The sequence below is a fragment of the Oncorhynchus keta genome, unplaced genomic scaffold (assembly GCF_023373465.1).
Source record: "Oncorhynchus keta strain PuntledgeMale-10-30-2019 unplaced genomic scaffold, Oket_V2 Un_contig_30434_pilon_pilon, whole genome shotgun sequence".
Lineage (NCBI taxonomy): Eukaryota > Metazoa > Chordata > Actinopteri > Salmoniformes > Salmonidae > Oncorhynchus > Oncorhynchus keta.
Genome location: NW_026287043.1, coordinates 38,023 through 57,564, shown reverse-complemented (window position 1 = coordinate 57,564; position 19,542 = coordinate 38,023). Strand labels below are relative to the sequence as shown.

Below are 19,542 nucleotides of genomic sequence, written 5' to 3'. Positions count from 1 at the left end.
CACATTGACATGAGGTTCTGTACCCAGTGGGCTGTGACTCCCAGTTATCCACATTGAAATGAGGTTCTGTACCCAGTGGGCTGTGACTCCCAGTTATCCACATTGAAATGAGGTTCTGTACCCAGTGGGCTGTGACTCCCAGTTATCCACATTGAAATGAGGTTCTGTACCCAGTGGGCTGTGACTCCCAGTTATCCACATTGAAATGAGGTTCTGTACCCAGTGGGCTATGACTCCCAGTTATCCACATTGAAATGAGGTTCTGTACCCAGTGGGCTATGACTCCCAGTTATCCACATTGAAATGAGGTTCTGTACCCAGTGGGCTGTGACTCCCAGTTATCCACATTGAAATGAGGTTCTGTACCCAGTGGGATGTGACTCCCAGTTATCCACATTGAAATGAGGTTCTGTACCCAGTGGGCTGTGACTCCCAGTTATCCACATTGAAATGAGGTTCTGTACCCAGTGGGCTGTGACTCCCAGTTATCCACATTGAAATGAGGTTCTGAACCCAGTGGGCTGTGACTCCCAGTTATCCACATTGAAATGAGGTTCTGTACCCAGTGGGCTGTGACTCCCAGTTATCCACATTGAAATGAGGTTCTGTACCCAGTGGGCTGTGACTCCCAGTTATCCACCTTGAAATGAGGTTCTGAACCCAGTGGGCTGTGACTCCCAGTTATCCACATTGAAATGAGGTTCTGTACCCAGTGGGCTATGACTCCCAGTTATACACATTGAAATGAGGTTCTGAACCCAGTGGGCTGTGACTCCCAGTTATCCACATTGAAATGAGGTTCTGTACCCAGTGGGCTGTGACTCCCAGTTATACACATTGAAATGAGGTTCTGAACCCAGTGGGCTGTGACTCCCAGTTATACACATTGAAATGAGGTTCTGTACCCAGTGGGCTATGACTCCCAGTTATACACATTGAAATGAGGTTCTGAACCCAGTGGGCTGTGACTCCCAGTTATACACATTGAAATGAGGTTCTGTACCCAGTGGGCTGTGACTCCCAGTTATCCACCTTGAAATGAGGTTCTGTACCCAGTGGGCTGTGACTCCCAGTTATCCACATTGAAATGAGGTTCTGTACCCAGTGGGCTGTGACTCCCAGTTATCCACATTGAAATGAGGTTCTGAACCCAGTGGGCTGTCACTCCCAGTTATCCACATTGAAATGAGGTTCTGTACCCAGTGGGCTGTGACTCCCAGTTATCCACATTGAAATGAGGTTCTGAACCCAGTGGGCTGTGACTCCCAGTTATACACATTGAAATGAGGTTCTGTACCCAGTGGGCTGTGACTCCCAGTTATCCACATTGAAATGAGGTTCTGTACCCAGTGGGATGTGACTCCCAGTTATCCACATTGAAATGAGGTTCTGAACCCAGTGGGCTGTGACTCCCAGTTATCCACATTGAAATGAGGTTCTGTACCCAGTGGGCTGTGACTCCCAGTTATCCACATTGAAATGAGGTTCTGAACCCAGTGGGATGTGACTCCCAGTTATACACATTGAAATGAGGTTCTGTACCCAGTGGGCTGTGACTCCCAGTTATCCACATTGAAATGAGGTTCTGAACCCAGTGGGCTGTGACTCCCAGTTATACACATTGAAATGAGGTTCTGAACCCAGTGGGCTGTGACTCCCAGTTATACACATTGAAATGAGGTTCTGAACCCAGTGGGCTGTGACTTCCATGAAGATTTTCAAAACCTAACTCCAACATTTCTCAAAGTTGTCACCATCATAGTAAAGCCCTAGTTAATGTGCCGATTTGACAGTCATTTCTGAAGACTATTATTTATTTAATGTGATTTGTGATTCACTTTAAGAAAGAAAAAAAACGGTCCCTCATTTTAAGGTAAAGTTACCCAACATGTCAAACCCTGTTACCCAACACGTCGACCCTGTTACCCAACACGTCAACTCTGTTACCCAACACGTCAACTCTGTAACCCAACACGTCAACTCTGTTACCCAACACGTCGACTCTGTTACCCAACACGTCAACCCTGTTACCCAACACGTCAACTCTGTTACCCAACACGTCAACTAAGTTACCCAACACGTCGACTCTGTTACCCAACACGTCAACCCTGTTACCCAACACGTCAACTCTGTTACCCAACACGTCAACTCTGTAACCCAACACGTCAACTCTGTTACCCAACACGTCAACTCTGTTACCCAACACGTCAACTCTGTTACCCAAAACGTCAACTCTGTTACCCAACACAACGCGTCAACTCTGTTACCCAACACGTCAACTCTGTAACCCAACACGTCAACTCTGTTACCCAACACGTCAACTCTGTTACCCAACACGTCAACTCTGTTACCCAACACGTCAACTCTGTTACCCAACACGTCAACTCTGTTACCCAACACGTCAACTCTGTTACCCAACACGTCAACTCTGTTACCCAACACGTCAACTCTGTTACACAACACGTCAACTCTGTTACCCAACACGTCAACTCTGTAACCCAACACGTCAACTCTGTTACCCATAACTAGACAGGCTAGAAATGTTTTAACAATTATTGTCATTTCTTTTGGTGAAGCTTGCATTCAATTGCCCCTCCCTGTTCCACACAACAACAAGCTTCCATTTCCCTTGTCAAAATGTGATTCATGGCTGATTTAAGATTACATGTTGGCTGAGATCCCTGTTACTTTACTTGGCACTTAATAGTTACTTACTATAGTCGTTTTTTTTATTCCACCACTTGAGATGGGAAACGTTGTTTTTTTATTCAGTTTAACATTATGTTTTGACAGAATGTTAAAATGAGGGGAAATCAATAGTTCCACATCTCAAACCTAATTGGTGGAATGCCCCACCTCTCTTCTCCCAACGTGTGTCTGTCTGTGGGCGAGAGACTCAGGGCAGAGCTCACATTGATCATGTTTACAATAGCATGATAGCCACACAACGAAAAGCCCCACGCCATCACCTTTTGTGAGAACATATTCCATGCTGAAATATCCATTGTTCTGATTCAACACAGAAGGCATCAAGATAACGTAAGGTCATTCTGAGTTGGAAATACAAACCTTAAATAAACAATAATTGCCAACATTAAAACAAGAAGAATCTATATATGCCATTTAGCAGACGCTTTTATCCAAAGCGACTTACAGTCATGTGTGCATACATTCTACGTATGGGTGGTCCCGGGAATCGAACCCACTACCCTGGCGTTACAAGCGCCATGCTCTACCAACTGAGCTACAGAAGGACCACAAACTAAACAGTATAAAACACAGAGAATGACAGACGTTACCACTGCATCAGAATGGTTTACAGGTGTAACATTGGTAAGAAGTGGAGTTCTCAGATCACAATGTGGAGGTCAATGACAGACTGGAATAATAACAGTCATCAGGTCCACCAGACGTCCCTGTAGATGCACACACACACGATACATACACACACGATACATACACACACGCACGATACATACACACACACACACATACACGCACACACACACACATACACACACACACACACAAACACGCGCACGATACACACACACACATACACACACAAACACGCGCACGATACATACACACACACACACACGCACGATACATACACGCACACACACACACACACACACAAACACGCACGATACATACACACACACACACACACACACACACACACACACACAAACACGCGCACGATACATTCACACACACACACATACACACAAACACGCGCACGATACATACACACACACACACACACACACACACACATACACACAAACACGCGCACGATACATTCACACACACACATACACACACACACACGCCGCACAATACATACACGCACACACACACACACACACAAACACGCGCACGATACATACACACACACACACACATACACACAAACACGCGCACGATACATTCACACACACACATACACACAAACACGCGCACGATACATACACACACACACACACACACACACACATACACACAAACACGCGCACGATACATTCACACACACACATACACACAAACACGCGCACGATACATACACACACACACACACACACACACATACACACAAACACGCGCACGATACATTCACACACAAACATGCGCACGATACATTCACACACACACATACACACAAACACGCGCACGATACATACACACACACACACACACACACACACACACACCTATTCTGTGAAAGTACATTGTTCCATTTCCTGTCTAACTAGCTGAATGTATTGACGTTGGTTTCCTGTCTAACTAGCTGAATGTATTGACGTCGGTTTCCTGTCTGACTAGCTGAATGTATTGACGTTGGTTTCCTGTCTAACTAGCTGAATGTATTGACGTCGGTTTCCTGTCTGACTAGCTGAATGTATTGACGTTGGTTTCCTGTCTGACTAGCTGAATGTATTGACGTCGGTTTCCTGTCTGACTAGCTGAATGTATTGACGTTGGTTTCCTGTCTGACTAGCTGGATGTATTGACGTCGGTTTCCTGTCTGACTAGCTGAATGTATTGACGTCGGTTTCCTGTCTGACTAGCTGAATGTATTGACGTCGGTTTCCTGTCTGACTAGCTGAATGTATTGACGTTGGTTTCCTGTCTAACTAGCTGAATGTATTGACGTTGGTTTCCTGTCTAACTAGCTGAATGTATTCACGTCGGTTTCCTGTCTGACTAGCTGAATGTATTGACGTTGGTTTCCTGTCTGACTAGCTGAATGTATTGACGTCGGTTTCCTGTCCGACTAGCTGAATGTATTGACGTTGGTTTCCTGTCCGACTAGCTGAATGTATTGACGTTGGTTTCCTGTCTGACTAGCTGAATGTATTGACGTTGGTTTCCTGTCTAACTAGCTGAATGTATTGACGTTGGTTTCCTGTCCGACTAGCTGAATGTATTGACGTTGGTTTCCTGTCTGACTAGCTGAATGTATTGACGTTGGTTTCCTGTCTAACTAGCTGAATGTATTGACGTTGGTTTCCTGTCTAACTAGCTGAATGTATTGACGTTGGTTTCCTGTCTAACTAGCTGAATGTATTGACGTTGGTTTCCTGTCTGACTAGCTGAATGTATTGACGTTGGTTTCCTGTCTGACTAGCTGAATGTATTGACGTTGGTTTCCTGTCCGACTAGCTGAATGTATTGACGTTGGTTTCCTGTCTGACTAGCTGAATGTATTGACGTTGGTTTCCTGTCTGACTAGCTGAATGTATTGACGTTGGTTTCCTGTCTAACTAGCTGAATGTATTGACGTTGGTTTCCTGTCTGACTAGCTGAATGTATTGACGTTGGTTTCCTGTCTAACTAGCTGAATGTATTGACGTTGGTTTCCTGTCTGACTAGCTGAATGTATTGACGATGGTTTCCTGTCTGACTAGCTGAATGTATTGACGTTGGTTTCCTGTCTAACTAGCTGAATGTATTGACGTTGGTTTCCTGTCTAACTAGCTGAATGTATTGACGTTGGTTTCCTGTCTGACTAGCTGAATGTATTGACGTTGGTTTCCTGTCTAACTAGCTGAATGTATTGACGTTGGTTTCCTGTCTAACTAACTGAATGTATTGACGTTGGTTTCCTGACTAACTAGCTGAATGTATTGACGTCGGTTTCCTGTCTGACTAGCTGAATGTATTGACGTTGGTTTCCTGTCTGACTAGCTGAATGTATTGACGTTGGTTTCCTGTCTGACTAGCTGAATGTATTGACGTTGGTTTCCTGTCTGACTAGCTGAATGTATTGACGTTGGTTTCCTGTCTGACTAGCTGAATGTATTGACGTTGGTTTCCTGTCTGACTAGCTGAATGTATTGACGTCGGTTTCCTGTCTGACTAGCTGAATGTATTGACGTTGGTTTCCTGTCTGACTAGCTGAATGTATTGACGTTGGTTTCCTGTCTGACTAGCTGAATGTATTGACGTTGGTTTCCTGTCTGACTAGCTGAATGTATTGACGTTGGTTTCCTGTCTGACTAGCTGAATGTATTGACGTCGGTTTCCTGTCTGACTAGCTGAATGTATTGACGTTGGTTTCCTGTCTGACTAGCTGAATGTATTGACGTTGGTTTCCTGTCTGACTAGCTGAATGTATTGACGTTGGTTTCCTGTCTGACTAGCTGAATGTATTGACGTTGGTTTCCTGTCTGACTAGCTGAATGTATTGACGTTGGTTTCCTGTCTGACTAGCTGAATGTATTGACGTCGGTTTCCTGTCTGACTAGCTGAATGTATTGACGTTGGTTTCCTGTCCGACTAGCTGAATGTATTGACGTTGGTTTCCTGTCCGACTAGCTGAATGTATTGACGTTGGTTTCCTGTCTAACTAGCTGAATGTATTGACGTTGGTTTCCTGTCTGACTAGCTGAATGTATTGACGTTGGTTTCCTGTCTGACTAGCTGAATGTATTGACGTTGGTTTCCTGTCTGACTAGCTGAATGTATTGACGTCGGTTTCCTGTCCGACTAGCTGAATGTATTGACGTTGGTTTGGTTTCGCTCACATCTGTGATGTTTGAGTTGTATGATGGTTTCAAAACAAACAAGGTGAAACATTACAGAATGGAGACCAAACACTGAATCAAAGGTCTTAATCACACATGTCTATTTCACTGGCTGAGGATACCATGGGCCCGTTCTAATGGCTCCCTATTCCCTATGGGCTCTGGTCAAAAGTAGTGCACTATATAGGGAATAGGGTGCCAGAGTCCTTACTGACCCTGGTCAAAAGTAGTGCACTATATAGGGAATAGGGTGCCATTTGAGACACCGTCCATATGTATAACCCTGCCACAAGCCCAGGCACCAGCTGCACTGTTCACATCATTCTCATCCTCTGACATTTAAACACTGTGAAATACACACTTCCTCTCGTTCATTTCTCACGGGACAGAAACCAATCCATTAGTGCAAATATACACAGCAAACAGGGTACAGATTAGTATTTAAAAGGCAGGAAGACATATTTCAGAAGGTTATGGATTAAAGGGGCATTCTGTAAGTATCATTTCAGGTCAAAGTGATACCCCCTTTAAAAAATAAATAAACTTTACATCGTCATAACACAAAATGCCTCTCTCAAGTCTACACCCATCCGGAAAATGATTATCGTCATTGAGATAGTTTGAATATTTTATTTTTTACCTTTATTTAACTAGGCAAGTCAGTTAAGAACAAATTCTTATTTTCAACGACGGCCTAGGAACAGTGGGTTAACTGCCTGTTCAGGGGCAGAACGACAGATTTGTACCTTGTCAGCTTGGGGATTTGAACCCTGTTACCCAACACATCAACCCTGTAACCCAATACGTCGACCCTATTACCCAACACGTCGAACCCTAGTCCAACGCTCTAACCACTAGACTACCCTGCCGCACCTCAGTTTACTTCCTTTAACGAATTGTAATGGAATTGTAATGGAATTGTAATGGTATTGTAATGGAATTGTAATGGTATTGTAATGGAATTGTAATGGAATTGTAATGGTATTGTAATGGAATTGTAATGGTATTGTAATGGAATTGTAATGGTATTGTAATGGAATTGTAATGAAATTGTAATGGTATTGTAATGGTATTGTAATGGAATTGTAATGGTATTGTAATGGAATTGTAATGGAATTGTAATGGTATTGTAATGGTATTGTAATGGAATTGTAATGGAATTGTAATGGTATTGTAATGGAATTGTAATGGTATTGTAATGGAATTGTAATGGTATTGTAATGGAATTGTAATGGAATTGTAATGGTATTGTAATGGTATTGTAATGGAATTGTAATGGAATTGTAATGGTATTGTAATGGTATTGTAATGGTATTGTAATGGAATTGTAATGGTATTGTAATGGTATTGTAATGGAATTGTAATGGAATTGTAATGGTATTGTAATGGTATTGTAATGGTATTGTAATGGTATTGTAATGGTATTGTAATGGAATTGTAATGGAATTGTAATGGTATTGTAATGGAATGGACCACCACCGCTTTGTTAACACATCCAGTACTCTGAACCTGTAGGATCTCAGCCAGCTGGTCGTCGACGTTGTCGAGGGCGAGTTCACAGAACTTGCTGGATGTTCACTGGATCAGCAGATCCACCACCTCTCTGTCGCTGTGCTGCACAGCCCAGCGGAGAGATCTTCAGCATGTCTGTAGTATTCACATCAGCCCTGTGCTGCACAGCCCAGCGGAGAGATCTTCAGCATGTCTGTAGTATTCACATCAGCCCTGTGCTGCACACAGAGGAGAGATCTTCAGCATGTCTGTAGTATTCACATCAGCCCTGTGCTGCACAGCCCAGCGGAGAGATCTTCAGCATGTCTGTAGTATTCACATCAGCCCTGTGCTGGAACACAGAGGAGAGAGATAGCAGGGAGGGGAGGGGGGGATGTCAGTCAATCTATTGATCCATCAAATTGATCTCGATCAATCTAATCAAAGTTGATCAATTGATCTCGATAAATCAATCAATTGTTCGAACGAAGGAGCAGAACTCTTCTCACTCACTCATTCATTCATCTATCAATATAAACAATTAACAACAACATCAACATATAGCATTACTGTCCCAGACGGTTGGGACATTCATTATGCAGGAAAGAATGTCCCCTGTACAGCAGGCCTCGTCATTGACGTCAGCGGATCCCATGCTACATGCTACAGCAGAGCAGAGAGATCAATGGGGCCATTGTCCTGTGCTCCCTGTTCCCTACAGTCCCTGGGCATGTCCCAAATGGCACCCTATTCCCTAAAAAAGTACACTACTTTTGCGCAGGGACCTATTAGAGATCAGTCTTTCTACTATTCTACCCTATGGGTCCTGGTTAAAAAGTAGTGCACTATATAGGGAAAAGGGTGGCATTATGAACGTGTTCCCTATGACAGTGGATGAGTGTGTAGTTAATAACAGCATTAGCTCGGTGGCCCTGCAACAGCAGTTATTAATGGCATTAGCTCGGTGGCCCTATGACAGTGGATGACTGTTGCTGATGGCAGGAGATCACAGGGGAATGGGGCTGTAATGGTAGAATGACCACTGATCTTCTGTAATGGAGGTCTGAACAGAGCCGGGAGTTTTAGACAGACATCAAAGTCATCCAGGTGAATCTGAATCGTGAATCTCACAGTCCTTTCTTCATAACAGCATCAATTCATTTTTGAACATCATGTTGTTTTATGAATGAATTAAACAACGTTTTTATTTTGTGAATAATTTCTGACATTTTTTCATATGTAAAATTAAACATATATATTAATTAAGAGCATTATAAGCTACTATGTTGTTACATAATGCCAAATAAAAATGTGATTCACATATTTTTTTTTAAATAAAAAATCTTCACATTTTCAAACAGTCCCTTTTATATTTTCCAACGGGGCTCTATGCATTTGGGTGAGGTCTTTTTCTCCCATGAGTAGCCTCGTTTCACTGCCCAAAATCAAATGAAACCATCTCGTGTTCAGAGAACTAACAACACAATGTCAAATACAGGTAGTCTTGTCAAATCATTAACATCCAATCACATTAACCGTTACTCTCTCGCGGGAATTCCCCTAACGGTCCGTATGTAGCCAAACGTAGCTGCAGCTCATTCCGTTTATTTGAAAATGTATAAATGGTTTTTAAAAAAGTAAGGCTTGTGTCCATAGAGACACATACCAGCTCTACTGGTAGTACTGCTGCTACTACACCTGTCGACAACAACTTGTTCTGCTTCCACAAGAACATCCAATGCGAGCATCAGTAATTCTACATTTGTTGTTAGCCCAGCTAGCATCAGTAATTCTACATTTGTTGTTAGCCCAGCTAGCATCAGTAATTCTACATTTGTTGTTAGCCCAGCTAGCATCAGTAATTCTACATTTGTTGTTAGCCCAGCTAGCATCAGTAATTCTACATTTGTTGTTAGCCCAGCTAGCATCAGTAATTCTACATTTGTTGTTAGCCCAGCTAGCATTGACACTGACAGTTGTGAATCTGATGCAGCTGAAGAGCTCCTGCCCCTTTACCCGGGAAAGCACCGAACAACAGACAGGGACGTTGGACCAGCGAAGAGGCGCCAATATGACGAGAACTACATTGATTTGGGGTTCACTTATAATGGGAGTAGTGCCTTTCCTCAGAAACACAGTGTGTTATGTGTAAAAGTACTATCTCACAACTCAATGAAACCTTTACTCTTGAGCAAACATTTAGAAACAAATCGTGCCAATTTAAAAAAAAATAAACCCCAGGAGTTTTTTGAGCGAGAAGTAAGATTACTTTTGAGTAGTAGTAAGATGTATAAAAGCAACAGATACCATTAATAAGAAGGGTCTAGAAGTGTTTTATATGGTGAGCTACCGAGTGGCTAGGACAGGCAAGCCCCATACTATTGTAATGACCTGACTGGATCATAAATGAACAATTGTCCAGACAGAGGCTTGAGTTTACGAATTGACGGTTTATTACACCAACTTTACACAGGCTACTGTTTGGGCCGTAGCACATGCCAAATAGATGACAGATAACCCACAAGCCAATCATGACCTTCTCTTGTGAAACCCAGACGTAAGAGAGAGAGAACAAAGGCTGAACCTGGTCTTAACTTCCAATGCTCCACCCCCCTGCCCAACCCCCCTCCACGCCACTCCGCCAACCACCAGGATGCCCGGCATCAGAACATTCCAGGCATTCCCGTGATTGGCAGATAGCAGGTTGATTGACAGGTCGGACCCCGCGAACACCGGGTACTGGTCAGTACAACACAACCACCTCCTAGCCTAACACATAACACACAGCTGTCTGTGCGGGTCGCTACACTATTGTGGAGGACTACATTCTTCCTGCTGCTGGGAAAATGCTGGGGGAAATGACCCATAAAAACTATACAGACAACGTCTTCATCAAACAACACTGTTTCACGACGCATCAGTGACATGGCAGGAGATGTTTTGAAACAATTACTGCTTCACATACAAGCCAGTGAATTCTATGTGTTACAGCTGGATGAGTCAACAGACTGACACAACTCCTGGTATAAGTCCGTTCCGTTTATATGGGGTAAATTAAAGAAAACATCCTCTTCTGCAAACCACTGGAAACCAGGACAACATGAGGGGATATTTTTAAAGTACTGGACAGCTTTGTGACATCAAATGGACTTTGGTGGTCAAGATGTGTTGGTATCTGTACTGATGGTGCAAAAGCCATGACAGGGAGACATAGTGGAGTGGTAACGTGCGCAAGCAGTTTCTTGGGTACACTGCAGCATCCAGCGAGAGGCTCTTGCTGCCAAGGAAAATGCCTGACAGCTTGAAAGATGTTTTGGTTAACTTTGTTAAAGCCCTGAACTTTGTTAAAGCCCTGATCTCTCGTGTATTTTCTGCACTATGCAGTGATATGGGCAGCGACCATGTAACACTTTTAAAACATACAGAAGTGGGCTGGTTATTAAGGGGCAAAGTATTGACACGTTCTTTTGAATTGAGAGACAAGTTTAAAGGTTTCTTTACAGACCATAATTTACACTTGTCTGACAACTTGCATGATGACGAGTTTCTCACACGACGGGCCTATCTAGGAGTTGTTTTTTTCCCGCCTGAATGATCTGAGTCTATGATTACAGGAGACACTCCGCAACTATATCCAATGTGCGAGACAACGCACAGTCCTTTCCATCATTGTATGATGTATCCTGCTTTGGCAAATCGCGCTGTTAAGATACTGATGCCCTTAGCAACCACGTACCTATGTGAAAGTGGATTCTCTGCTCTCTCGCGTGAAACTAAATACAGGCACAGACTGTGTGTGAAATTATTTAAGACAGATTCTCCAATAGAACCCAACATTGCAGAGTTATGTGCCTCCTTTCAAGCACAACCTTATTAACCTGTGGTGAGTTATTCACATTTTCGATGAACAAATGAGGGTTTATATGTAAAATGGTTTAAAAAAACAGCAACATTATTGATTATTATTATTTGTGCCCTGCTCCTATGAGCTCTTTGTCAATTCCCATGAGCCGAGTTGTGATTCTTATGTTTAATTAATGTATCGTATAGTGTGTGTGTGGCAGGCTTAACATGATGGCAAAAAAACAACATTTGAGAGTGCGCTGACCCTGATGCTAGAGGGGCTACGCAGCTGGAAGTTGAATGTTTGGAGGGGTAAGGGTCTTTTAAAAGTTTGAGGGGGGGAGCAGGACCTCTACGATGCCTGTCCCTGCTGGAGCAGCCATGTAGAGGGAGGCTGTAACTGGAGCAGGACCTCTACGATGCCTGTCCCTGCTGGAGCAGCCCTGTGGAGGGAGGCTGTACCTGGAGCAGGACCTCTACGATGCCTGTCCCTGCTAGAGCAGCCCTGTGGAGGGAGGCTGTACCTGGAGCAGGACCTCTACGATGCCTGTCCCTGCTGGAGCAGCCATGTAGAGGGAGGCTGTACCTGGAGCAGGACCTCTACGATGCCTGTCCCTGCTGGAGCAGTCATGTAGAGGGAGGCTGTACCTGGAGCAGGACCTCTACGATGCCTGTCCCTGCTGGAGCAGCCCTGTGGAGGGAGGCTGTACCTGGAGCAGGACCTCTACGATGCCTGTCCCTGCTGGAGCAGCCATGTAGAGGGAGGCTGTACCTGGAGCAGGACCTCTACGATGCCTGTCCCTGCTGGAGCAGCCATGTAGAGGGAGGCTGTACCTGGAGCAGGACCTCTACGATGCCTGTCCCTGCTGGAGCAGCCATGTAGAGGGAGGCTGTACCTTGAGCAGGACCTCTACGATGCCTGTCCCTGCTGGAGCAGCCCTGTGGAGGGAGGCTGTACCTGGAGCAGGACCTCTACGATGCCTGTCCCTGCTGGAGCAGCCATGTAGAGGGAGGCTGTACCTGGAGCAGGACCTCTACGATGCCTGTCCCTGCTGGAGCAGCCATGTAGAGGGAGGCTGTACCTGGAGCAGGACCTTTACGATGCCTGTCCCTGCTGGAGCAGCCATGTAGAGGGAGGCTGTACCTGGAGCAGGACCTCTACGATGCCTGTCCCTGCTGGAGCAGCCATGTAGAGGGAGGCTGTACCTGGAGCAGGACCTCTACGATGCCTGTCCCTGCTGGAGCAGCCATGTAGAGGGAGGCTGTACCTGGAGCAGGACCTCTACGATGCCTGTCCCTGCTGGAGCAGCCCTGTGGAGGGAGGCTGTACCTGGAGCAGGACCTCTACGATGCCTGTCCCTGCTGGAGCAGCCATGTAGAGGGAGGCTGTACCTGGAGCAGGACCTCTACGATGCCTGTCCCTGCTGGAGCAGCCCTGTGGAGGGAGGCTGTACCTGGAGCAGGACCTCTACGATGCCTGTCCCTGCTGGAGCAGCCATGTAGAGGGAGGCTGTACCTGGAGCAGGACCTCTACGATGCCTGTCCCTGCTGGAGCAGCCATGTAGAGGGAGGCTGTACCTGGAGCAGGACCTCTACGATGCCTGTCCCTGCTGGAGCAGCCATGTAGAGGGAGGCTGTACCTTGAGCAGGACCTCTACGATGCCTGTCCCTGCTGGAGCAGCCCTGTGGAGGGGGGTGTGGTCCACCTTGGTCCGGGCATCATGGCTGACCCCTGGCCTCAGTAGAACCTCCGTTGGGGAGTACTGATCGTACTGGGCAGACAGGTCCCCAGCTACACTCACAGGTAGAGTAGAGAGATCTCAGTCAGTCAGACAATCAATCAGTCAGTTAATCATCCAAATGTAAAAGTTTGTCCAGTAACCCAACCCGCTTGTCCATGTAATCTCAATAATAATTAAATGGTCAAACTGATCCAAGATCAGCACTTCTAATCTGAGATGCTTTGCTGCGTACCGAATGGTCCTGGTCCAATGTAGTGGACTAAATAGGGAATAGGGTGCCATTTGGGATGCTAGTTTTATGAATAGGGACCCTGGTGAGAACTTGGCTGCTTCCACGAGCTTCCTTCACAGGTCCACTGTCTCAGGTCATATACCTGACCCTTTATCTCAGGTCCACCAGAGACATCTCGTGGTGAGAGGAGAGCATTACAACACACAACACAGCACACGTTATCATCACCCGCTAACCCAAACTCTGTCTCAGGTCATATACCTGACCCTTTATCTCAGGTCCACCAGAGACATCTAGTGGTGGAAGGAGAGCATTAAAACACAACACAGTGTGAAACTGAAAAAACTGGATGTGGGAACTCCACTCGGCCGTTTCTTTCATATCTGCTAAATTAGGTTAAGGGGAAGGTGTTGTGTGAGATGAGTAGTTGGTTGATTTAGCCTATTAAGCCAATGACTATGTGCTTTTCCAGGTCTTCCTGTGTTGTCTGACCTGTTGGTACACCAGACTCTTGGCACATTTGGGCAGAAGTATCTAGAAACAAGATTAACCTAATCCTAACCCTGGCTCTGGCCCCAACCGTTACCCTGGCTCTGGCCCTAACCCTTACCGTTACCCTGACCGTTACCCTGGCTCTGGCCCTAACCCTTACCGTTACCCTGGATCTGGCCCTAACCCTTACCGTTACCCTGGCCCTAACCGTTACCCTGGCTCTGGCCCTAACCCCGTTACCCTGGCTCCCTGTTACCCTGGCCCTAACCGGGATACCCTGGCTCTGGCCCTAACCCTTACCGTTACCCTGGCTCTGGCCCTAACCCTTACCCCTGGCTCTGGCCCTAACCCTTACCCTGGCTCTGGCCCTAACCCTTACCGTTACTGGCCTAACCCTACCCTTACCCTGGCTCTGGCCCTAACCCTTACCGTTACCCTGGCTCTGGCCCTAACCCTTACTGTTACCCTGGCCCTAACCCTTACCGTTACCCTGGATCTGGCCCTAACCCTGTGTACATGCAGACAGGGACCTACCCTGGAGCTTGGCCCTAACCTTGTTACCCTGGCCCCCAACAGCAGTATTCAATAACAAAACAGAGGAACCCTATATACAGGGTCAGGGTACAAGTGTAGCACAGGGATGCACACATTGTACAGTAGATTTACAGGTTGAGGTAGATATGTACATGTAGACAGGGATACTGGAGTATTGAGGTAGATATGTACATGTAGACAGGGATACTGGAGTATTGAGGTAGATATGTACATGTAGACAGGGATACTGGAGTATTGAGGTAGATATGTACATGTAGACAGGGATACTGGAGTATTGAGGTAGATATGTACATGTAGACAGGGATACTGGAGTATTGAGGTAGATATGTACATGTAGACAGGGATACTGGAGTATTGAGGTAGATATGTACATGTAGTAGACAGGGATACTGGAGTATTGAGGTAGATATGTACATGTAGACAGGGATACTGGAGTATTGAGGTAGATATGTACATGTAGACAGGGATACTGGAGTATTGAGGTAGATATGTACATGTAGACAGGGATACTGGAGTATTGAGGTAGATATGTACATGTAGACAGGGATACTGGAGTATTGAGGTAGATATGTACATGTAGACAGGGATTAGGAGAAAGTGACTGGTTGCAGGATTAATTAATATTAATATGGCAGCAGCATGAGGTGTGTGTGTGTGTGTGTGTGTGTGTGTGTGTGTGTGTGTGTGTGTGTGTGTGTGTGTGTGTGTGTGTGTGTGTGTGTGTGTGTGTGTGTGTGTGTGTGTCTATATGTCTGCGGAAAAGGGCTGTAGTAAAGTGACTGATAGCAGGAGTATATAAATACTTATCGTCGTTGGGTTGGAGCACGAAAGACAGCAGACATGTAGTACGGCACCATTACCACCAGGGACATCTAGGGGTGGGAGGAGAGCATTACAACCCACCATTACTTTACCTTAACCTTCATCTCGGTTCAGCCAGAACTAAAATCTTACCTAGTTGGGTCAGATGGTCGATTCAATTCTGGGAACAAACGTGTTAGAAATGTAGATTTCCGGATTGAGAAGTCTCCACCCTCGCAAATGGAAACTGTAAGGCAAAGCCCCTCCCCTTCGGATAATTTCACCTGTATTTATCACACATGGGCTAGAAATCCCCACCCCCAGTTTAAGCACCGCCTTTGCCCAATCCTGATTCGTCCAAATAACCAGTGAGGAAGACCCAAGCACAGGAAATAATGCTTCTGATTATCTCACACATCCAATAGCCTGATGACAGACCCGCGGTACCATCTACCCTCCTTGTGTCTCTAAAACTGTGTAGAATTATTAGTTCAGTCAGCAACAGTAAACACAACACATTGTTTTGGTCAGAAAAACCCATGAGAATAAGTACTTTGGTTTCCCTTTCTGTTTTATTACATACATACATACATACATACATACATACATACATACATACATACATACATACATACATACATACATACATACATACATACATACATACATACATACATACATACATACATACATACATACATACATACATACATACATACATACATACATACTGTAGCTTCCAAAGCAAGATAATATTGTGGAAACTCTACAAAAACACACAGATTATGAACAGCAGATACATGAGTTAAATATTTGATTATATAGACGATAACATCACAACACAGGCAAAATGAGACCTCTAAATATGTAGTTTGTTAAAATATGAATTTCACACCACTCCTTGTTTCTCACCAATAAATCCATGAAGGAGTAGTAATCAACATGCCTTTTCTCTCAAGCATTTCATATCCACCACTGACAGCGTTTGTATGCTAGTATCAGGGTCGGGTAAATTCAAATTCAAGTCTGTTAATTAAAAAAAAACTGAAATTCGTATTCAATATGTATTTTCAATGACTTTTCAATTCAATGAAAAATGAAATATATTAATTTAAAACGTTTTTCAATTTTAGTATAAAAAAATATAAAAAAATCTAATCACTTCCTGAATTGAGTCCAATTTGAATTGGCCCCAACCCTGCTTGGTATGTTTAGTTTTAGGAAGATTGTTATGATGTGTTAAAAGAGATTCTAATAAACACTTTCAACTTTATTATTTAAATTGGAAATAAAGATGACATTTTAAATAAACTTGACAATTTATTTAAAACAATATGTTATTTAATTAACGGTAAAAGCTTGCTATCCTATTCCGTCATAATCATTTTACTTATCAATGATAGTGAATGACCAAATCACTAGTAACAGAGGAAGTTCCTCATCTCCTCACAGTCCCTGATTCCCCAAAGCTCTCCCTCTCTGGCCAGGGTCCCACAGCGGAGGTGTTGGGCGGGGCAGTGGGGCAGCCTCCCCCCGGTCCAGGCCTCGTACTCCAGGGGGTCTCCATTCACCCACAACCAGAAACCACTGAAAAAGCGTAGACCGGTCCACACATGGTCCGTCTGGGCCCCCTTTGAATTCATAATTCTCTGGACGACGAGCTGCTCATTCTCAGACAGCAGGCTGGTGAGGTCAGTGTATTGCATCCTGCAGTGATCCAGCGCCTCTTCCCACGTCTTGTTCTCCTGTACCAGGACCACGTTCAGATCAAAGCACCAGAAAGGGTTTATTTGTTTGCACAAGCTGTCAGCCATCTCACCCTTTCTCACACCGACACAGTCCTGGTTGACAACAAGATGGTTTGGCAGGTCTTTACTCCAGAACCTGAATGTTGAGTTCCACCCTCCAGACCACTTCCACTCTGTTGAGTCATTGGTATCTCTGTACAGACCGATCCAAGTCAAACCAATCCAGTTGAATTCAGAAGTTAAGACGTTGGACAACAGCTCTGCTTCCTCCTGGTCGGTGATGAAGGCCAGGTCAATGTATTTCTCTCTGCAGTACTGCTGAGCTTCTTGCCAGGTCAGCTGTTTATCCACATAGTAGAACTGTTTGGTAAGAGCAGAGACTACTGCAAACAGAGCAGTGATGAGGAGCCCAGTGGAGATGCTCTTCCTCTGCATGATGTCCCAGTACTCAGTCAGTGTGGAGTGGAGTTGACCCTGCTGCTGCTCTTATGATCACCAACTACCAGGCGCTTCCTTAGCTCACCTCTTCACACAAAGCAAACCAATCAGAGAGGCTTCATTAACTCACCTGTACACCCAACCCACCAATGAGAACACTTCCCTAACTCACCTGTAAACACTGGCCCTTCTGCTGCCACTCTCTTTCTCTTTCTCTGTCTCTGTCTCTCTCTTTCTCTCTCTCTCTCTCTTTCTCTCTCACTCACTCACTCACTCACTCACTCACTCACTCACTCACTCGCTCACTCGCTCACTCGCTCACTCACTCAATAATTCACTCAATAATTCATCCAAAACCCATTTTCTCTATGTCTCACTATCACTTATTCACTCAACCATTCACTTTCTCCCCCTTCTCACTCACTCTGTCTCTTTCTCTCCCTCACTCTCTTACTGGCTGGAAGGCTCATTTGATTTCCATCATTAGGTGTTCCCCCAATAGAATGGCCCAATGGGCACGATGCAAAACTAGCATGCCCCCCCCCCGTTCTCTTTCTTTCTCTCTCTCTCTCTCTCTAGGTCACTTCCCTCTACAGTCCTTCATTAGGTAAATCTCCTCACTGCCTCTCAGTCAAATGTTTCCAGCCATGCAAAGACCCTGGGTTGCTCTAGGTAGGTCTGGGCTGGGCTGGGTTGGGCAGGTCTGGGTGGGTCTGGTCTAGGTTTGTGTCTGGGTTGGGCAGCAGAAGAACAGAGAGGATGGTCCCCAGTTAAATCCCCCAGGTCATGGATCAGAGTGACTGTATTGTTTGGTTTGAGCTCACCCGCACACGCAGCCCACCAATCAGAGAGACTTCCTCAGCTCACTTATACACCCAGCCCACCAATCAGAGAGGCTTTCTTTAACAGTGGTGAGTTTTCATGGATCCCAAAGGGAAAACATTTCCATGAAAAAATACAAAAACATAAAATAATATATCTTTCATCTCTCTCTGTTTCATAATTTTTCTTCAATTTGCAAGAGACTATGTATCTCATCATAGAAAGCTTCCGAGCGAGTGGTCCAAAATAGGATAATATTGTTGGAGCATTGAATGCAAGGGAAGCCAGTGAGCATTTGGCCTCCCTTGATAAAAAAAAAATAATGCAATAACAGTCAATCAGTGTTGAGCTAAACTGAGTGAGCTCAACTGTGAATGGTCCTGGCACACCAAAACAAAGTGCCAGACCAATCACATCACTTCAAGCCAAACATCATTGAAATATATATATTTTGTTGCATCCCGTTGTGTTGTTGTACTCCGGTGGCTAGCTAGCTAATAAAATGGTCCCTTCCATGGACGGAGATAAGGATTTAGACATGTGGTTTTACTTAATTATCCATACTGGCCTGAGAAGATGAAAGTTCAATATGTAGTTAGATGCATTTTAGCCAGGTAGCCTAGGACAACAAAAACTAAAAACGTGTATTGTCTGACAGAGTGATAGACCATTTCAGCAACATGAAAGAGAGGAGGATGGCATTTCTTTACAATCAACATGCGTTGTGACATGTGGTCTGCCACTGCGAGGACAATCAGATGTCCATCCTGTCTCCCTGTAGCGATGTCTTCGGCGTCTCACAGTACGAACATTGCAATTTGTTGCCCTGGCCACTTCTGTAGTCCTCA

The 19,542-nt window shown here is 44.9% G+C and overlaps 1 protein-coding gene and 1 long non-coding RNA gene across 2 annotated transcripts; both read right to left on the bottom strand.

The window, feature by feature from the left end:
- Positions 1-12,220: 12,220 nt before the first annotated feature.
- Positions 12,221-16,252, bottom strand: LOC127923668 (uncharacterized). Its single transcript, XR_008114988.1, has 9 exons — positions 15,840-16,252; positions 15,689-15,757; positions 13,839-14,131; positions 13,517-13,656; positions 13,145-13,392; positions 12,773-12,896; positions 12,525-12,648; positions 12,401-12,462; positions 12,221-12,338 (listed from the first exon to the last, which is right to left on the bottom strand). It is a non-coding gene; the product is annotated as an uncharacterized LOC127923668 (long non-coding RNA).
- Positions 16,253-16,379: 127 nt separating this feature from the next.
- On the bottom strand, positions 16,380-18,364 carry LOC118380116 (macrophage mannose receptor 1-like). Its single transcript, XM_035767111.2, has one exon. It carries the CDS (start codon positions 17,867-17,869, stop codon positions 17,105-17,107), a length of 765 nt encoding a protein of 254 aa, XP_035623004.2. The 5' UTR covers positions 17,870-18,364; the 3' UTR covers positions 16,380-17,104.
- Between the last annotated feature and the right edge of the window lie 1,178 nt (positions 18,365-19,542).

Coding starts and splice junctions, on each gene's coding strand:
- LOC118380116 (XM_035767111.2), bottom strand. CDS start 17,869: ATGCAGAGGAAGAGCATCTCCACTGGGCTCCTCATCACTGCTCTGTTT.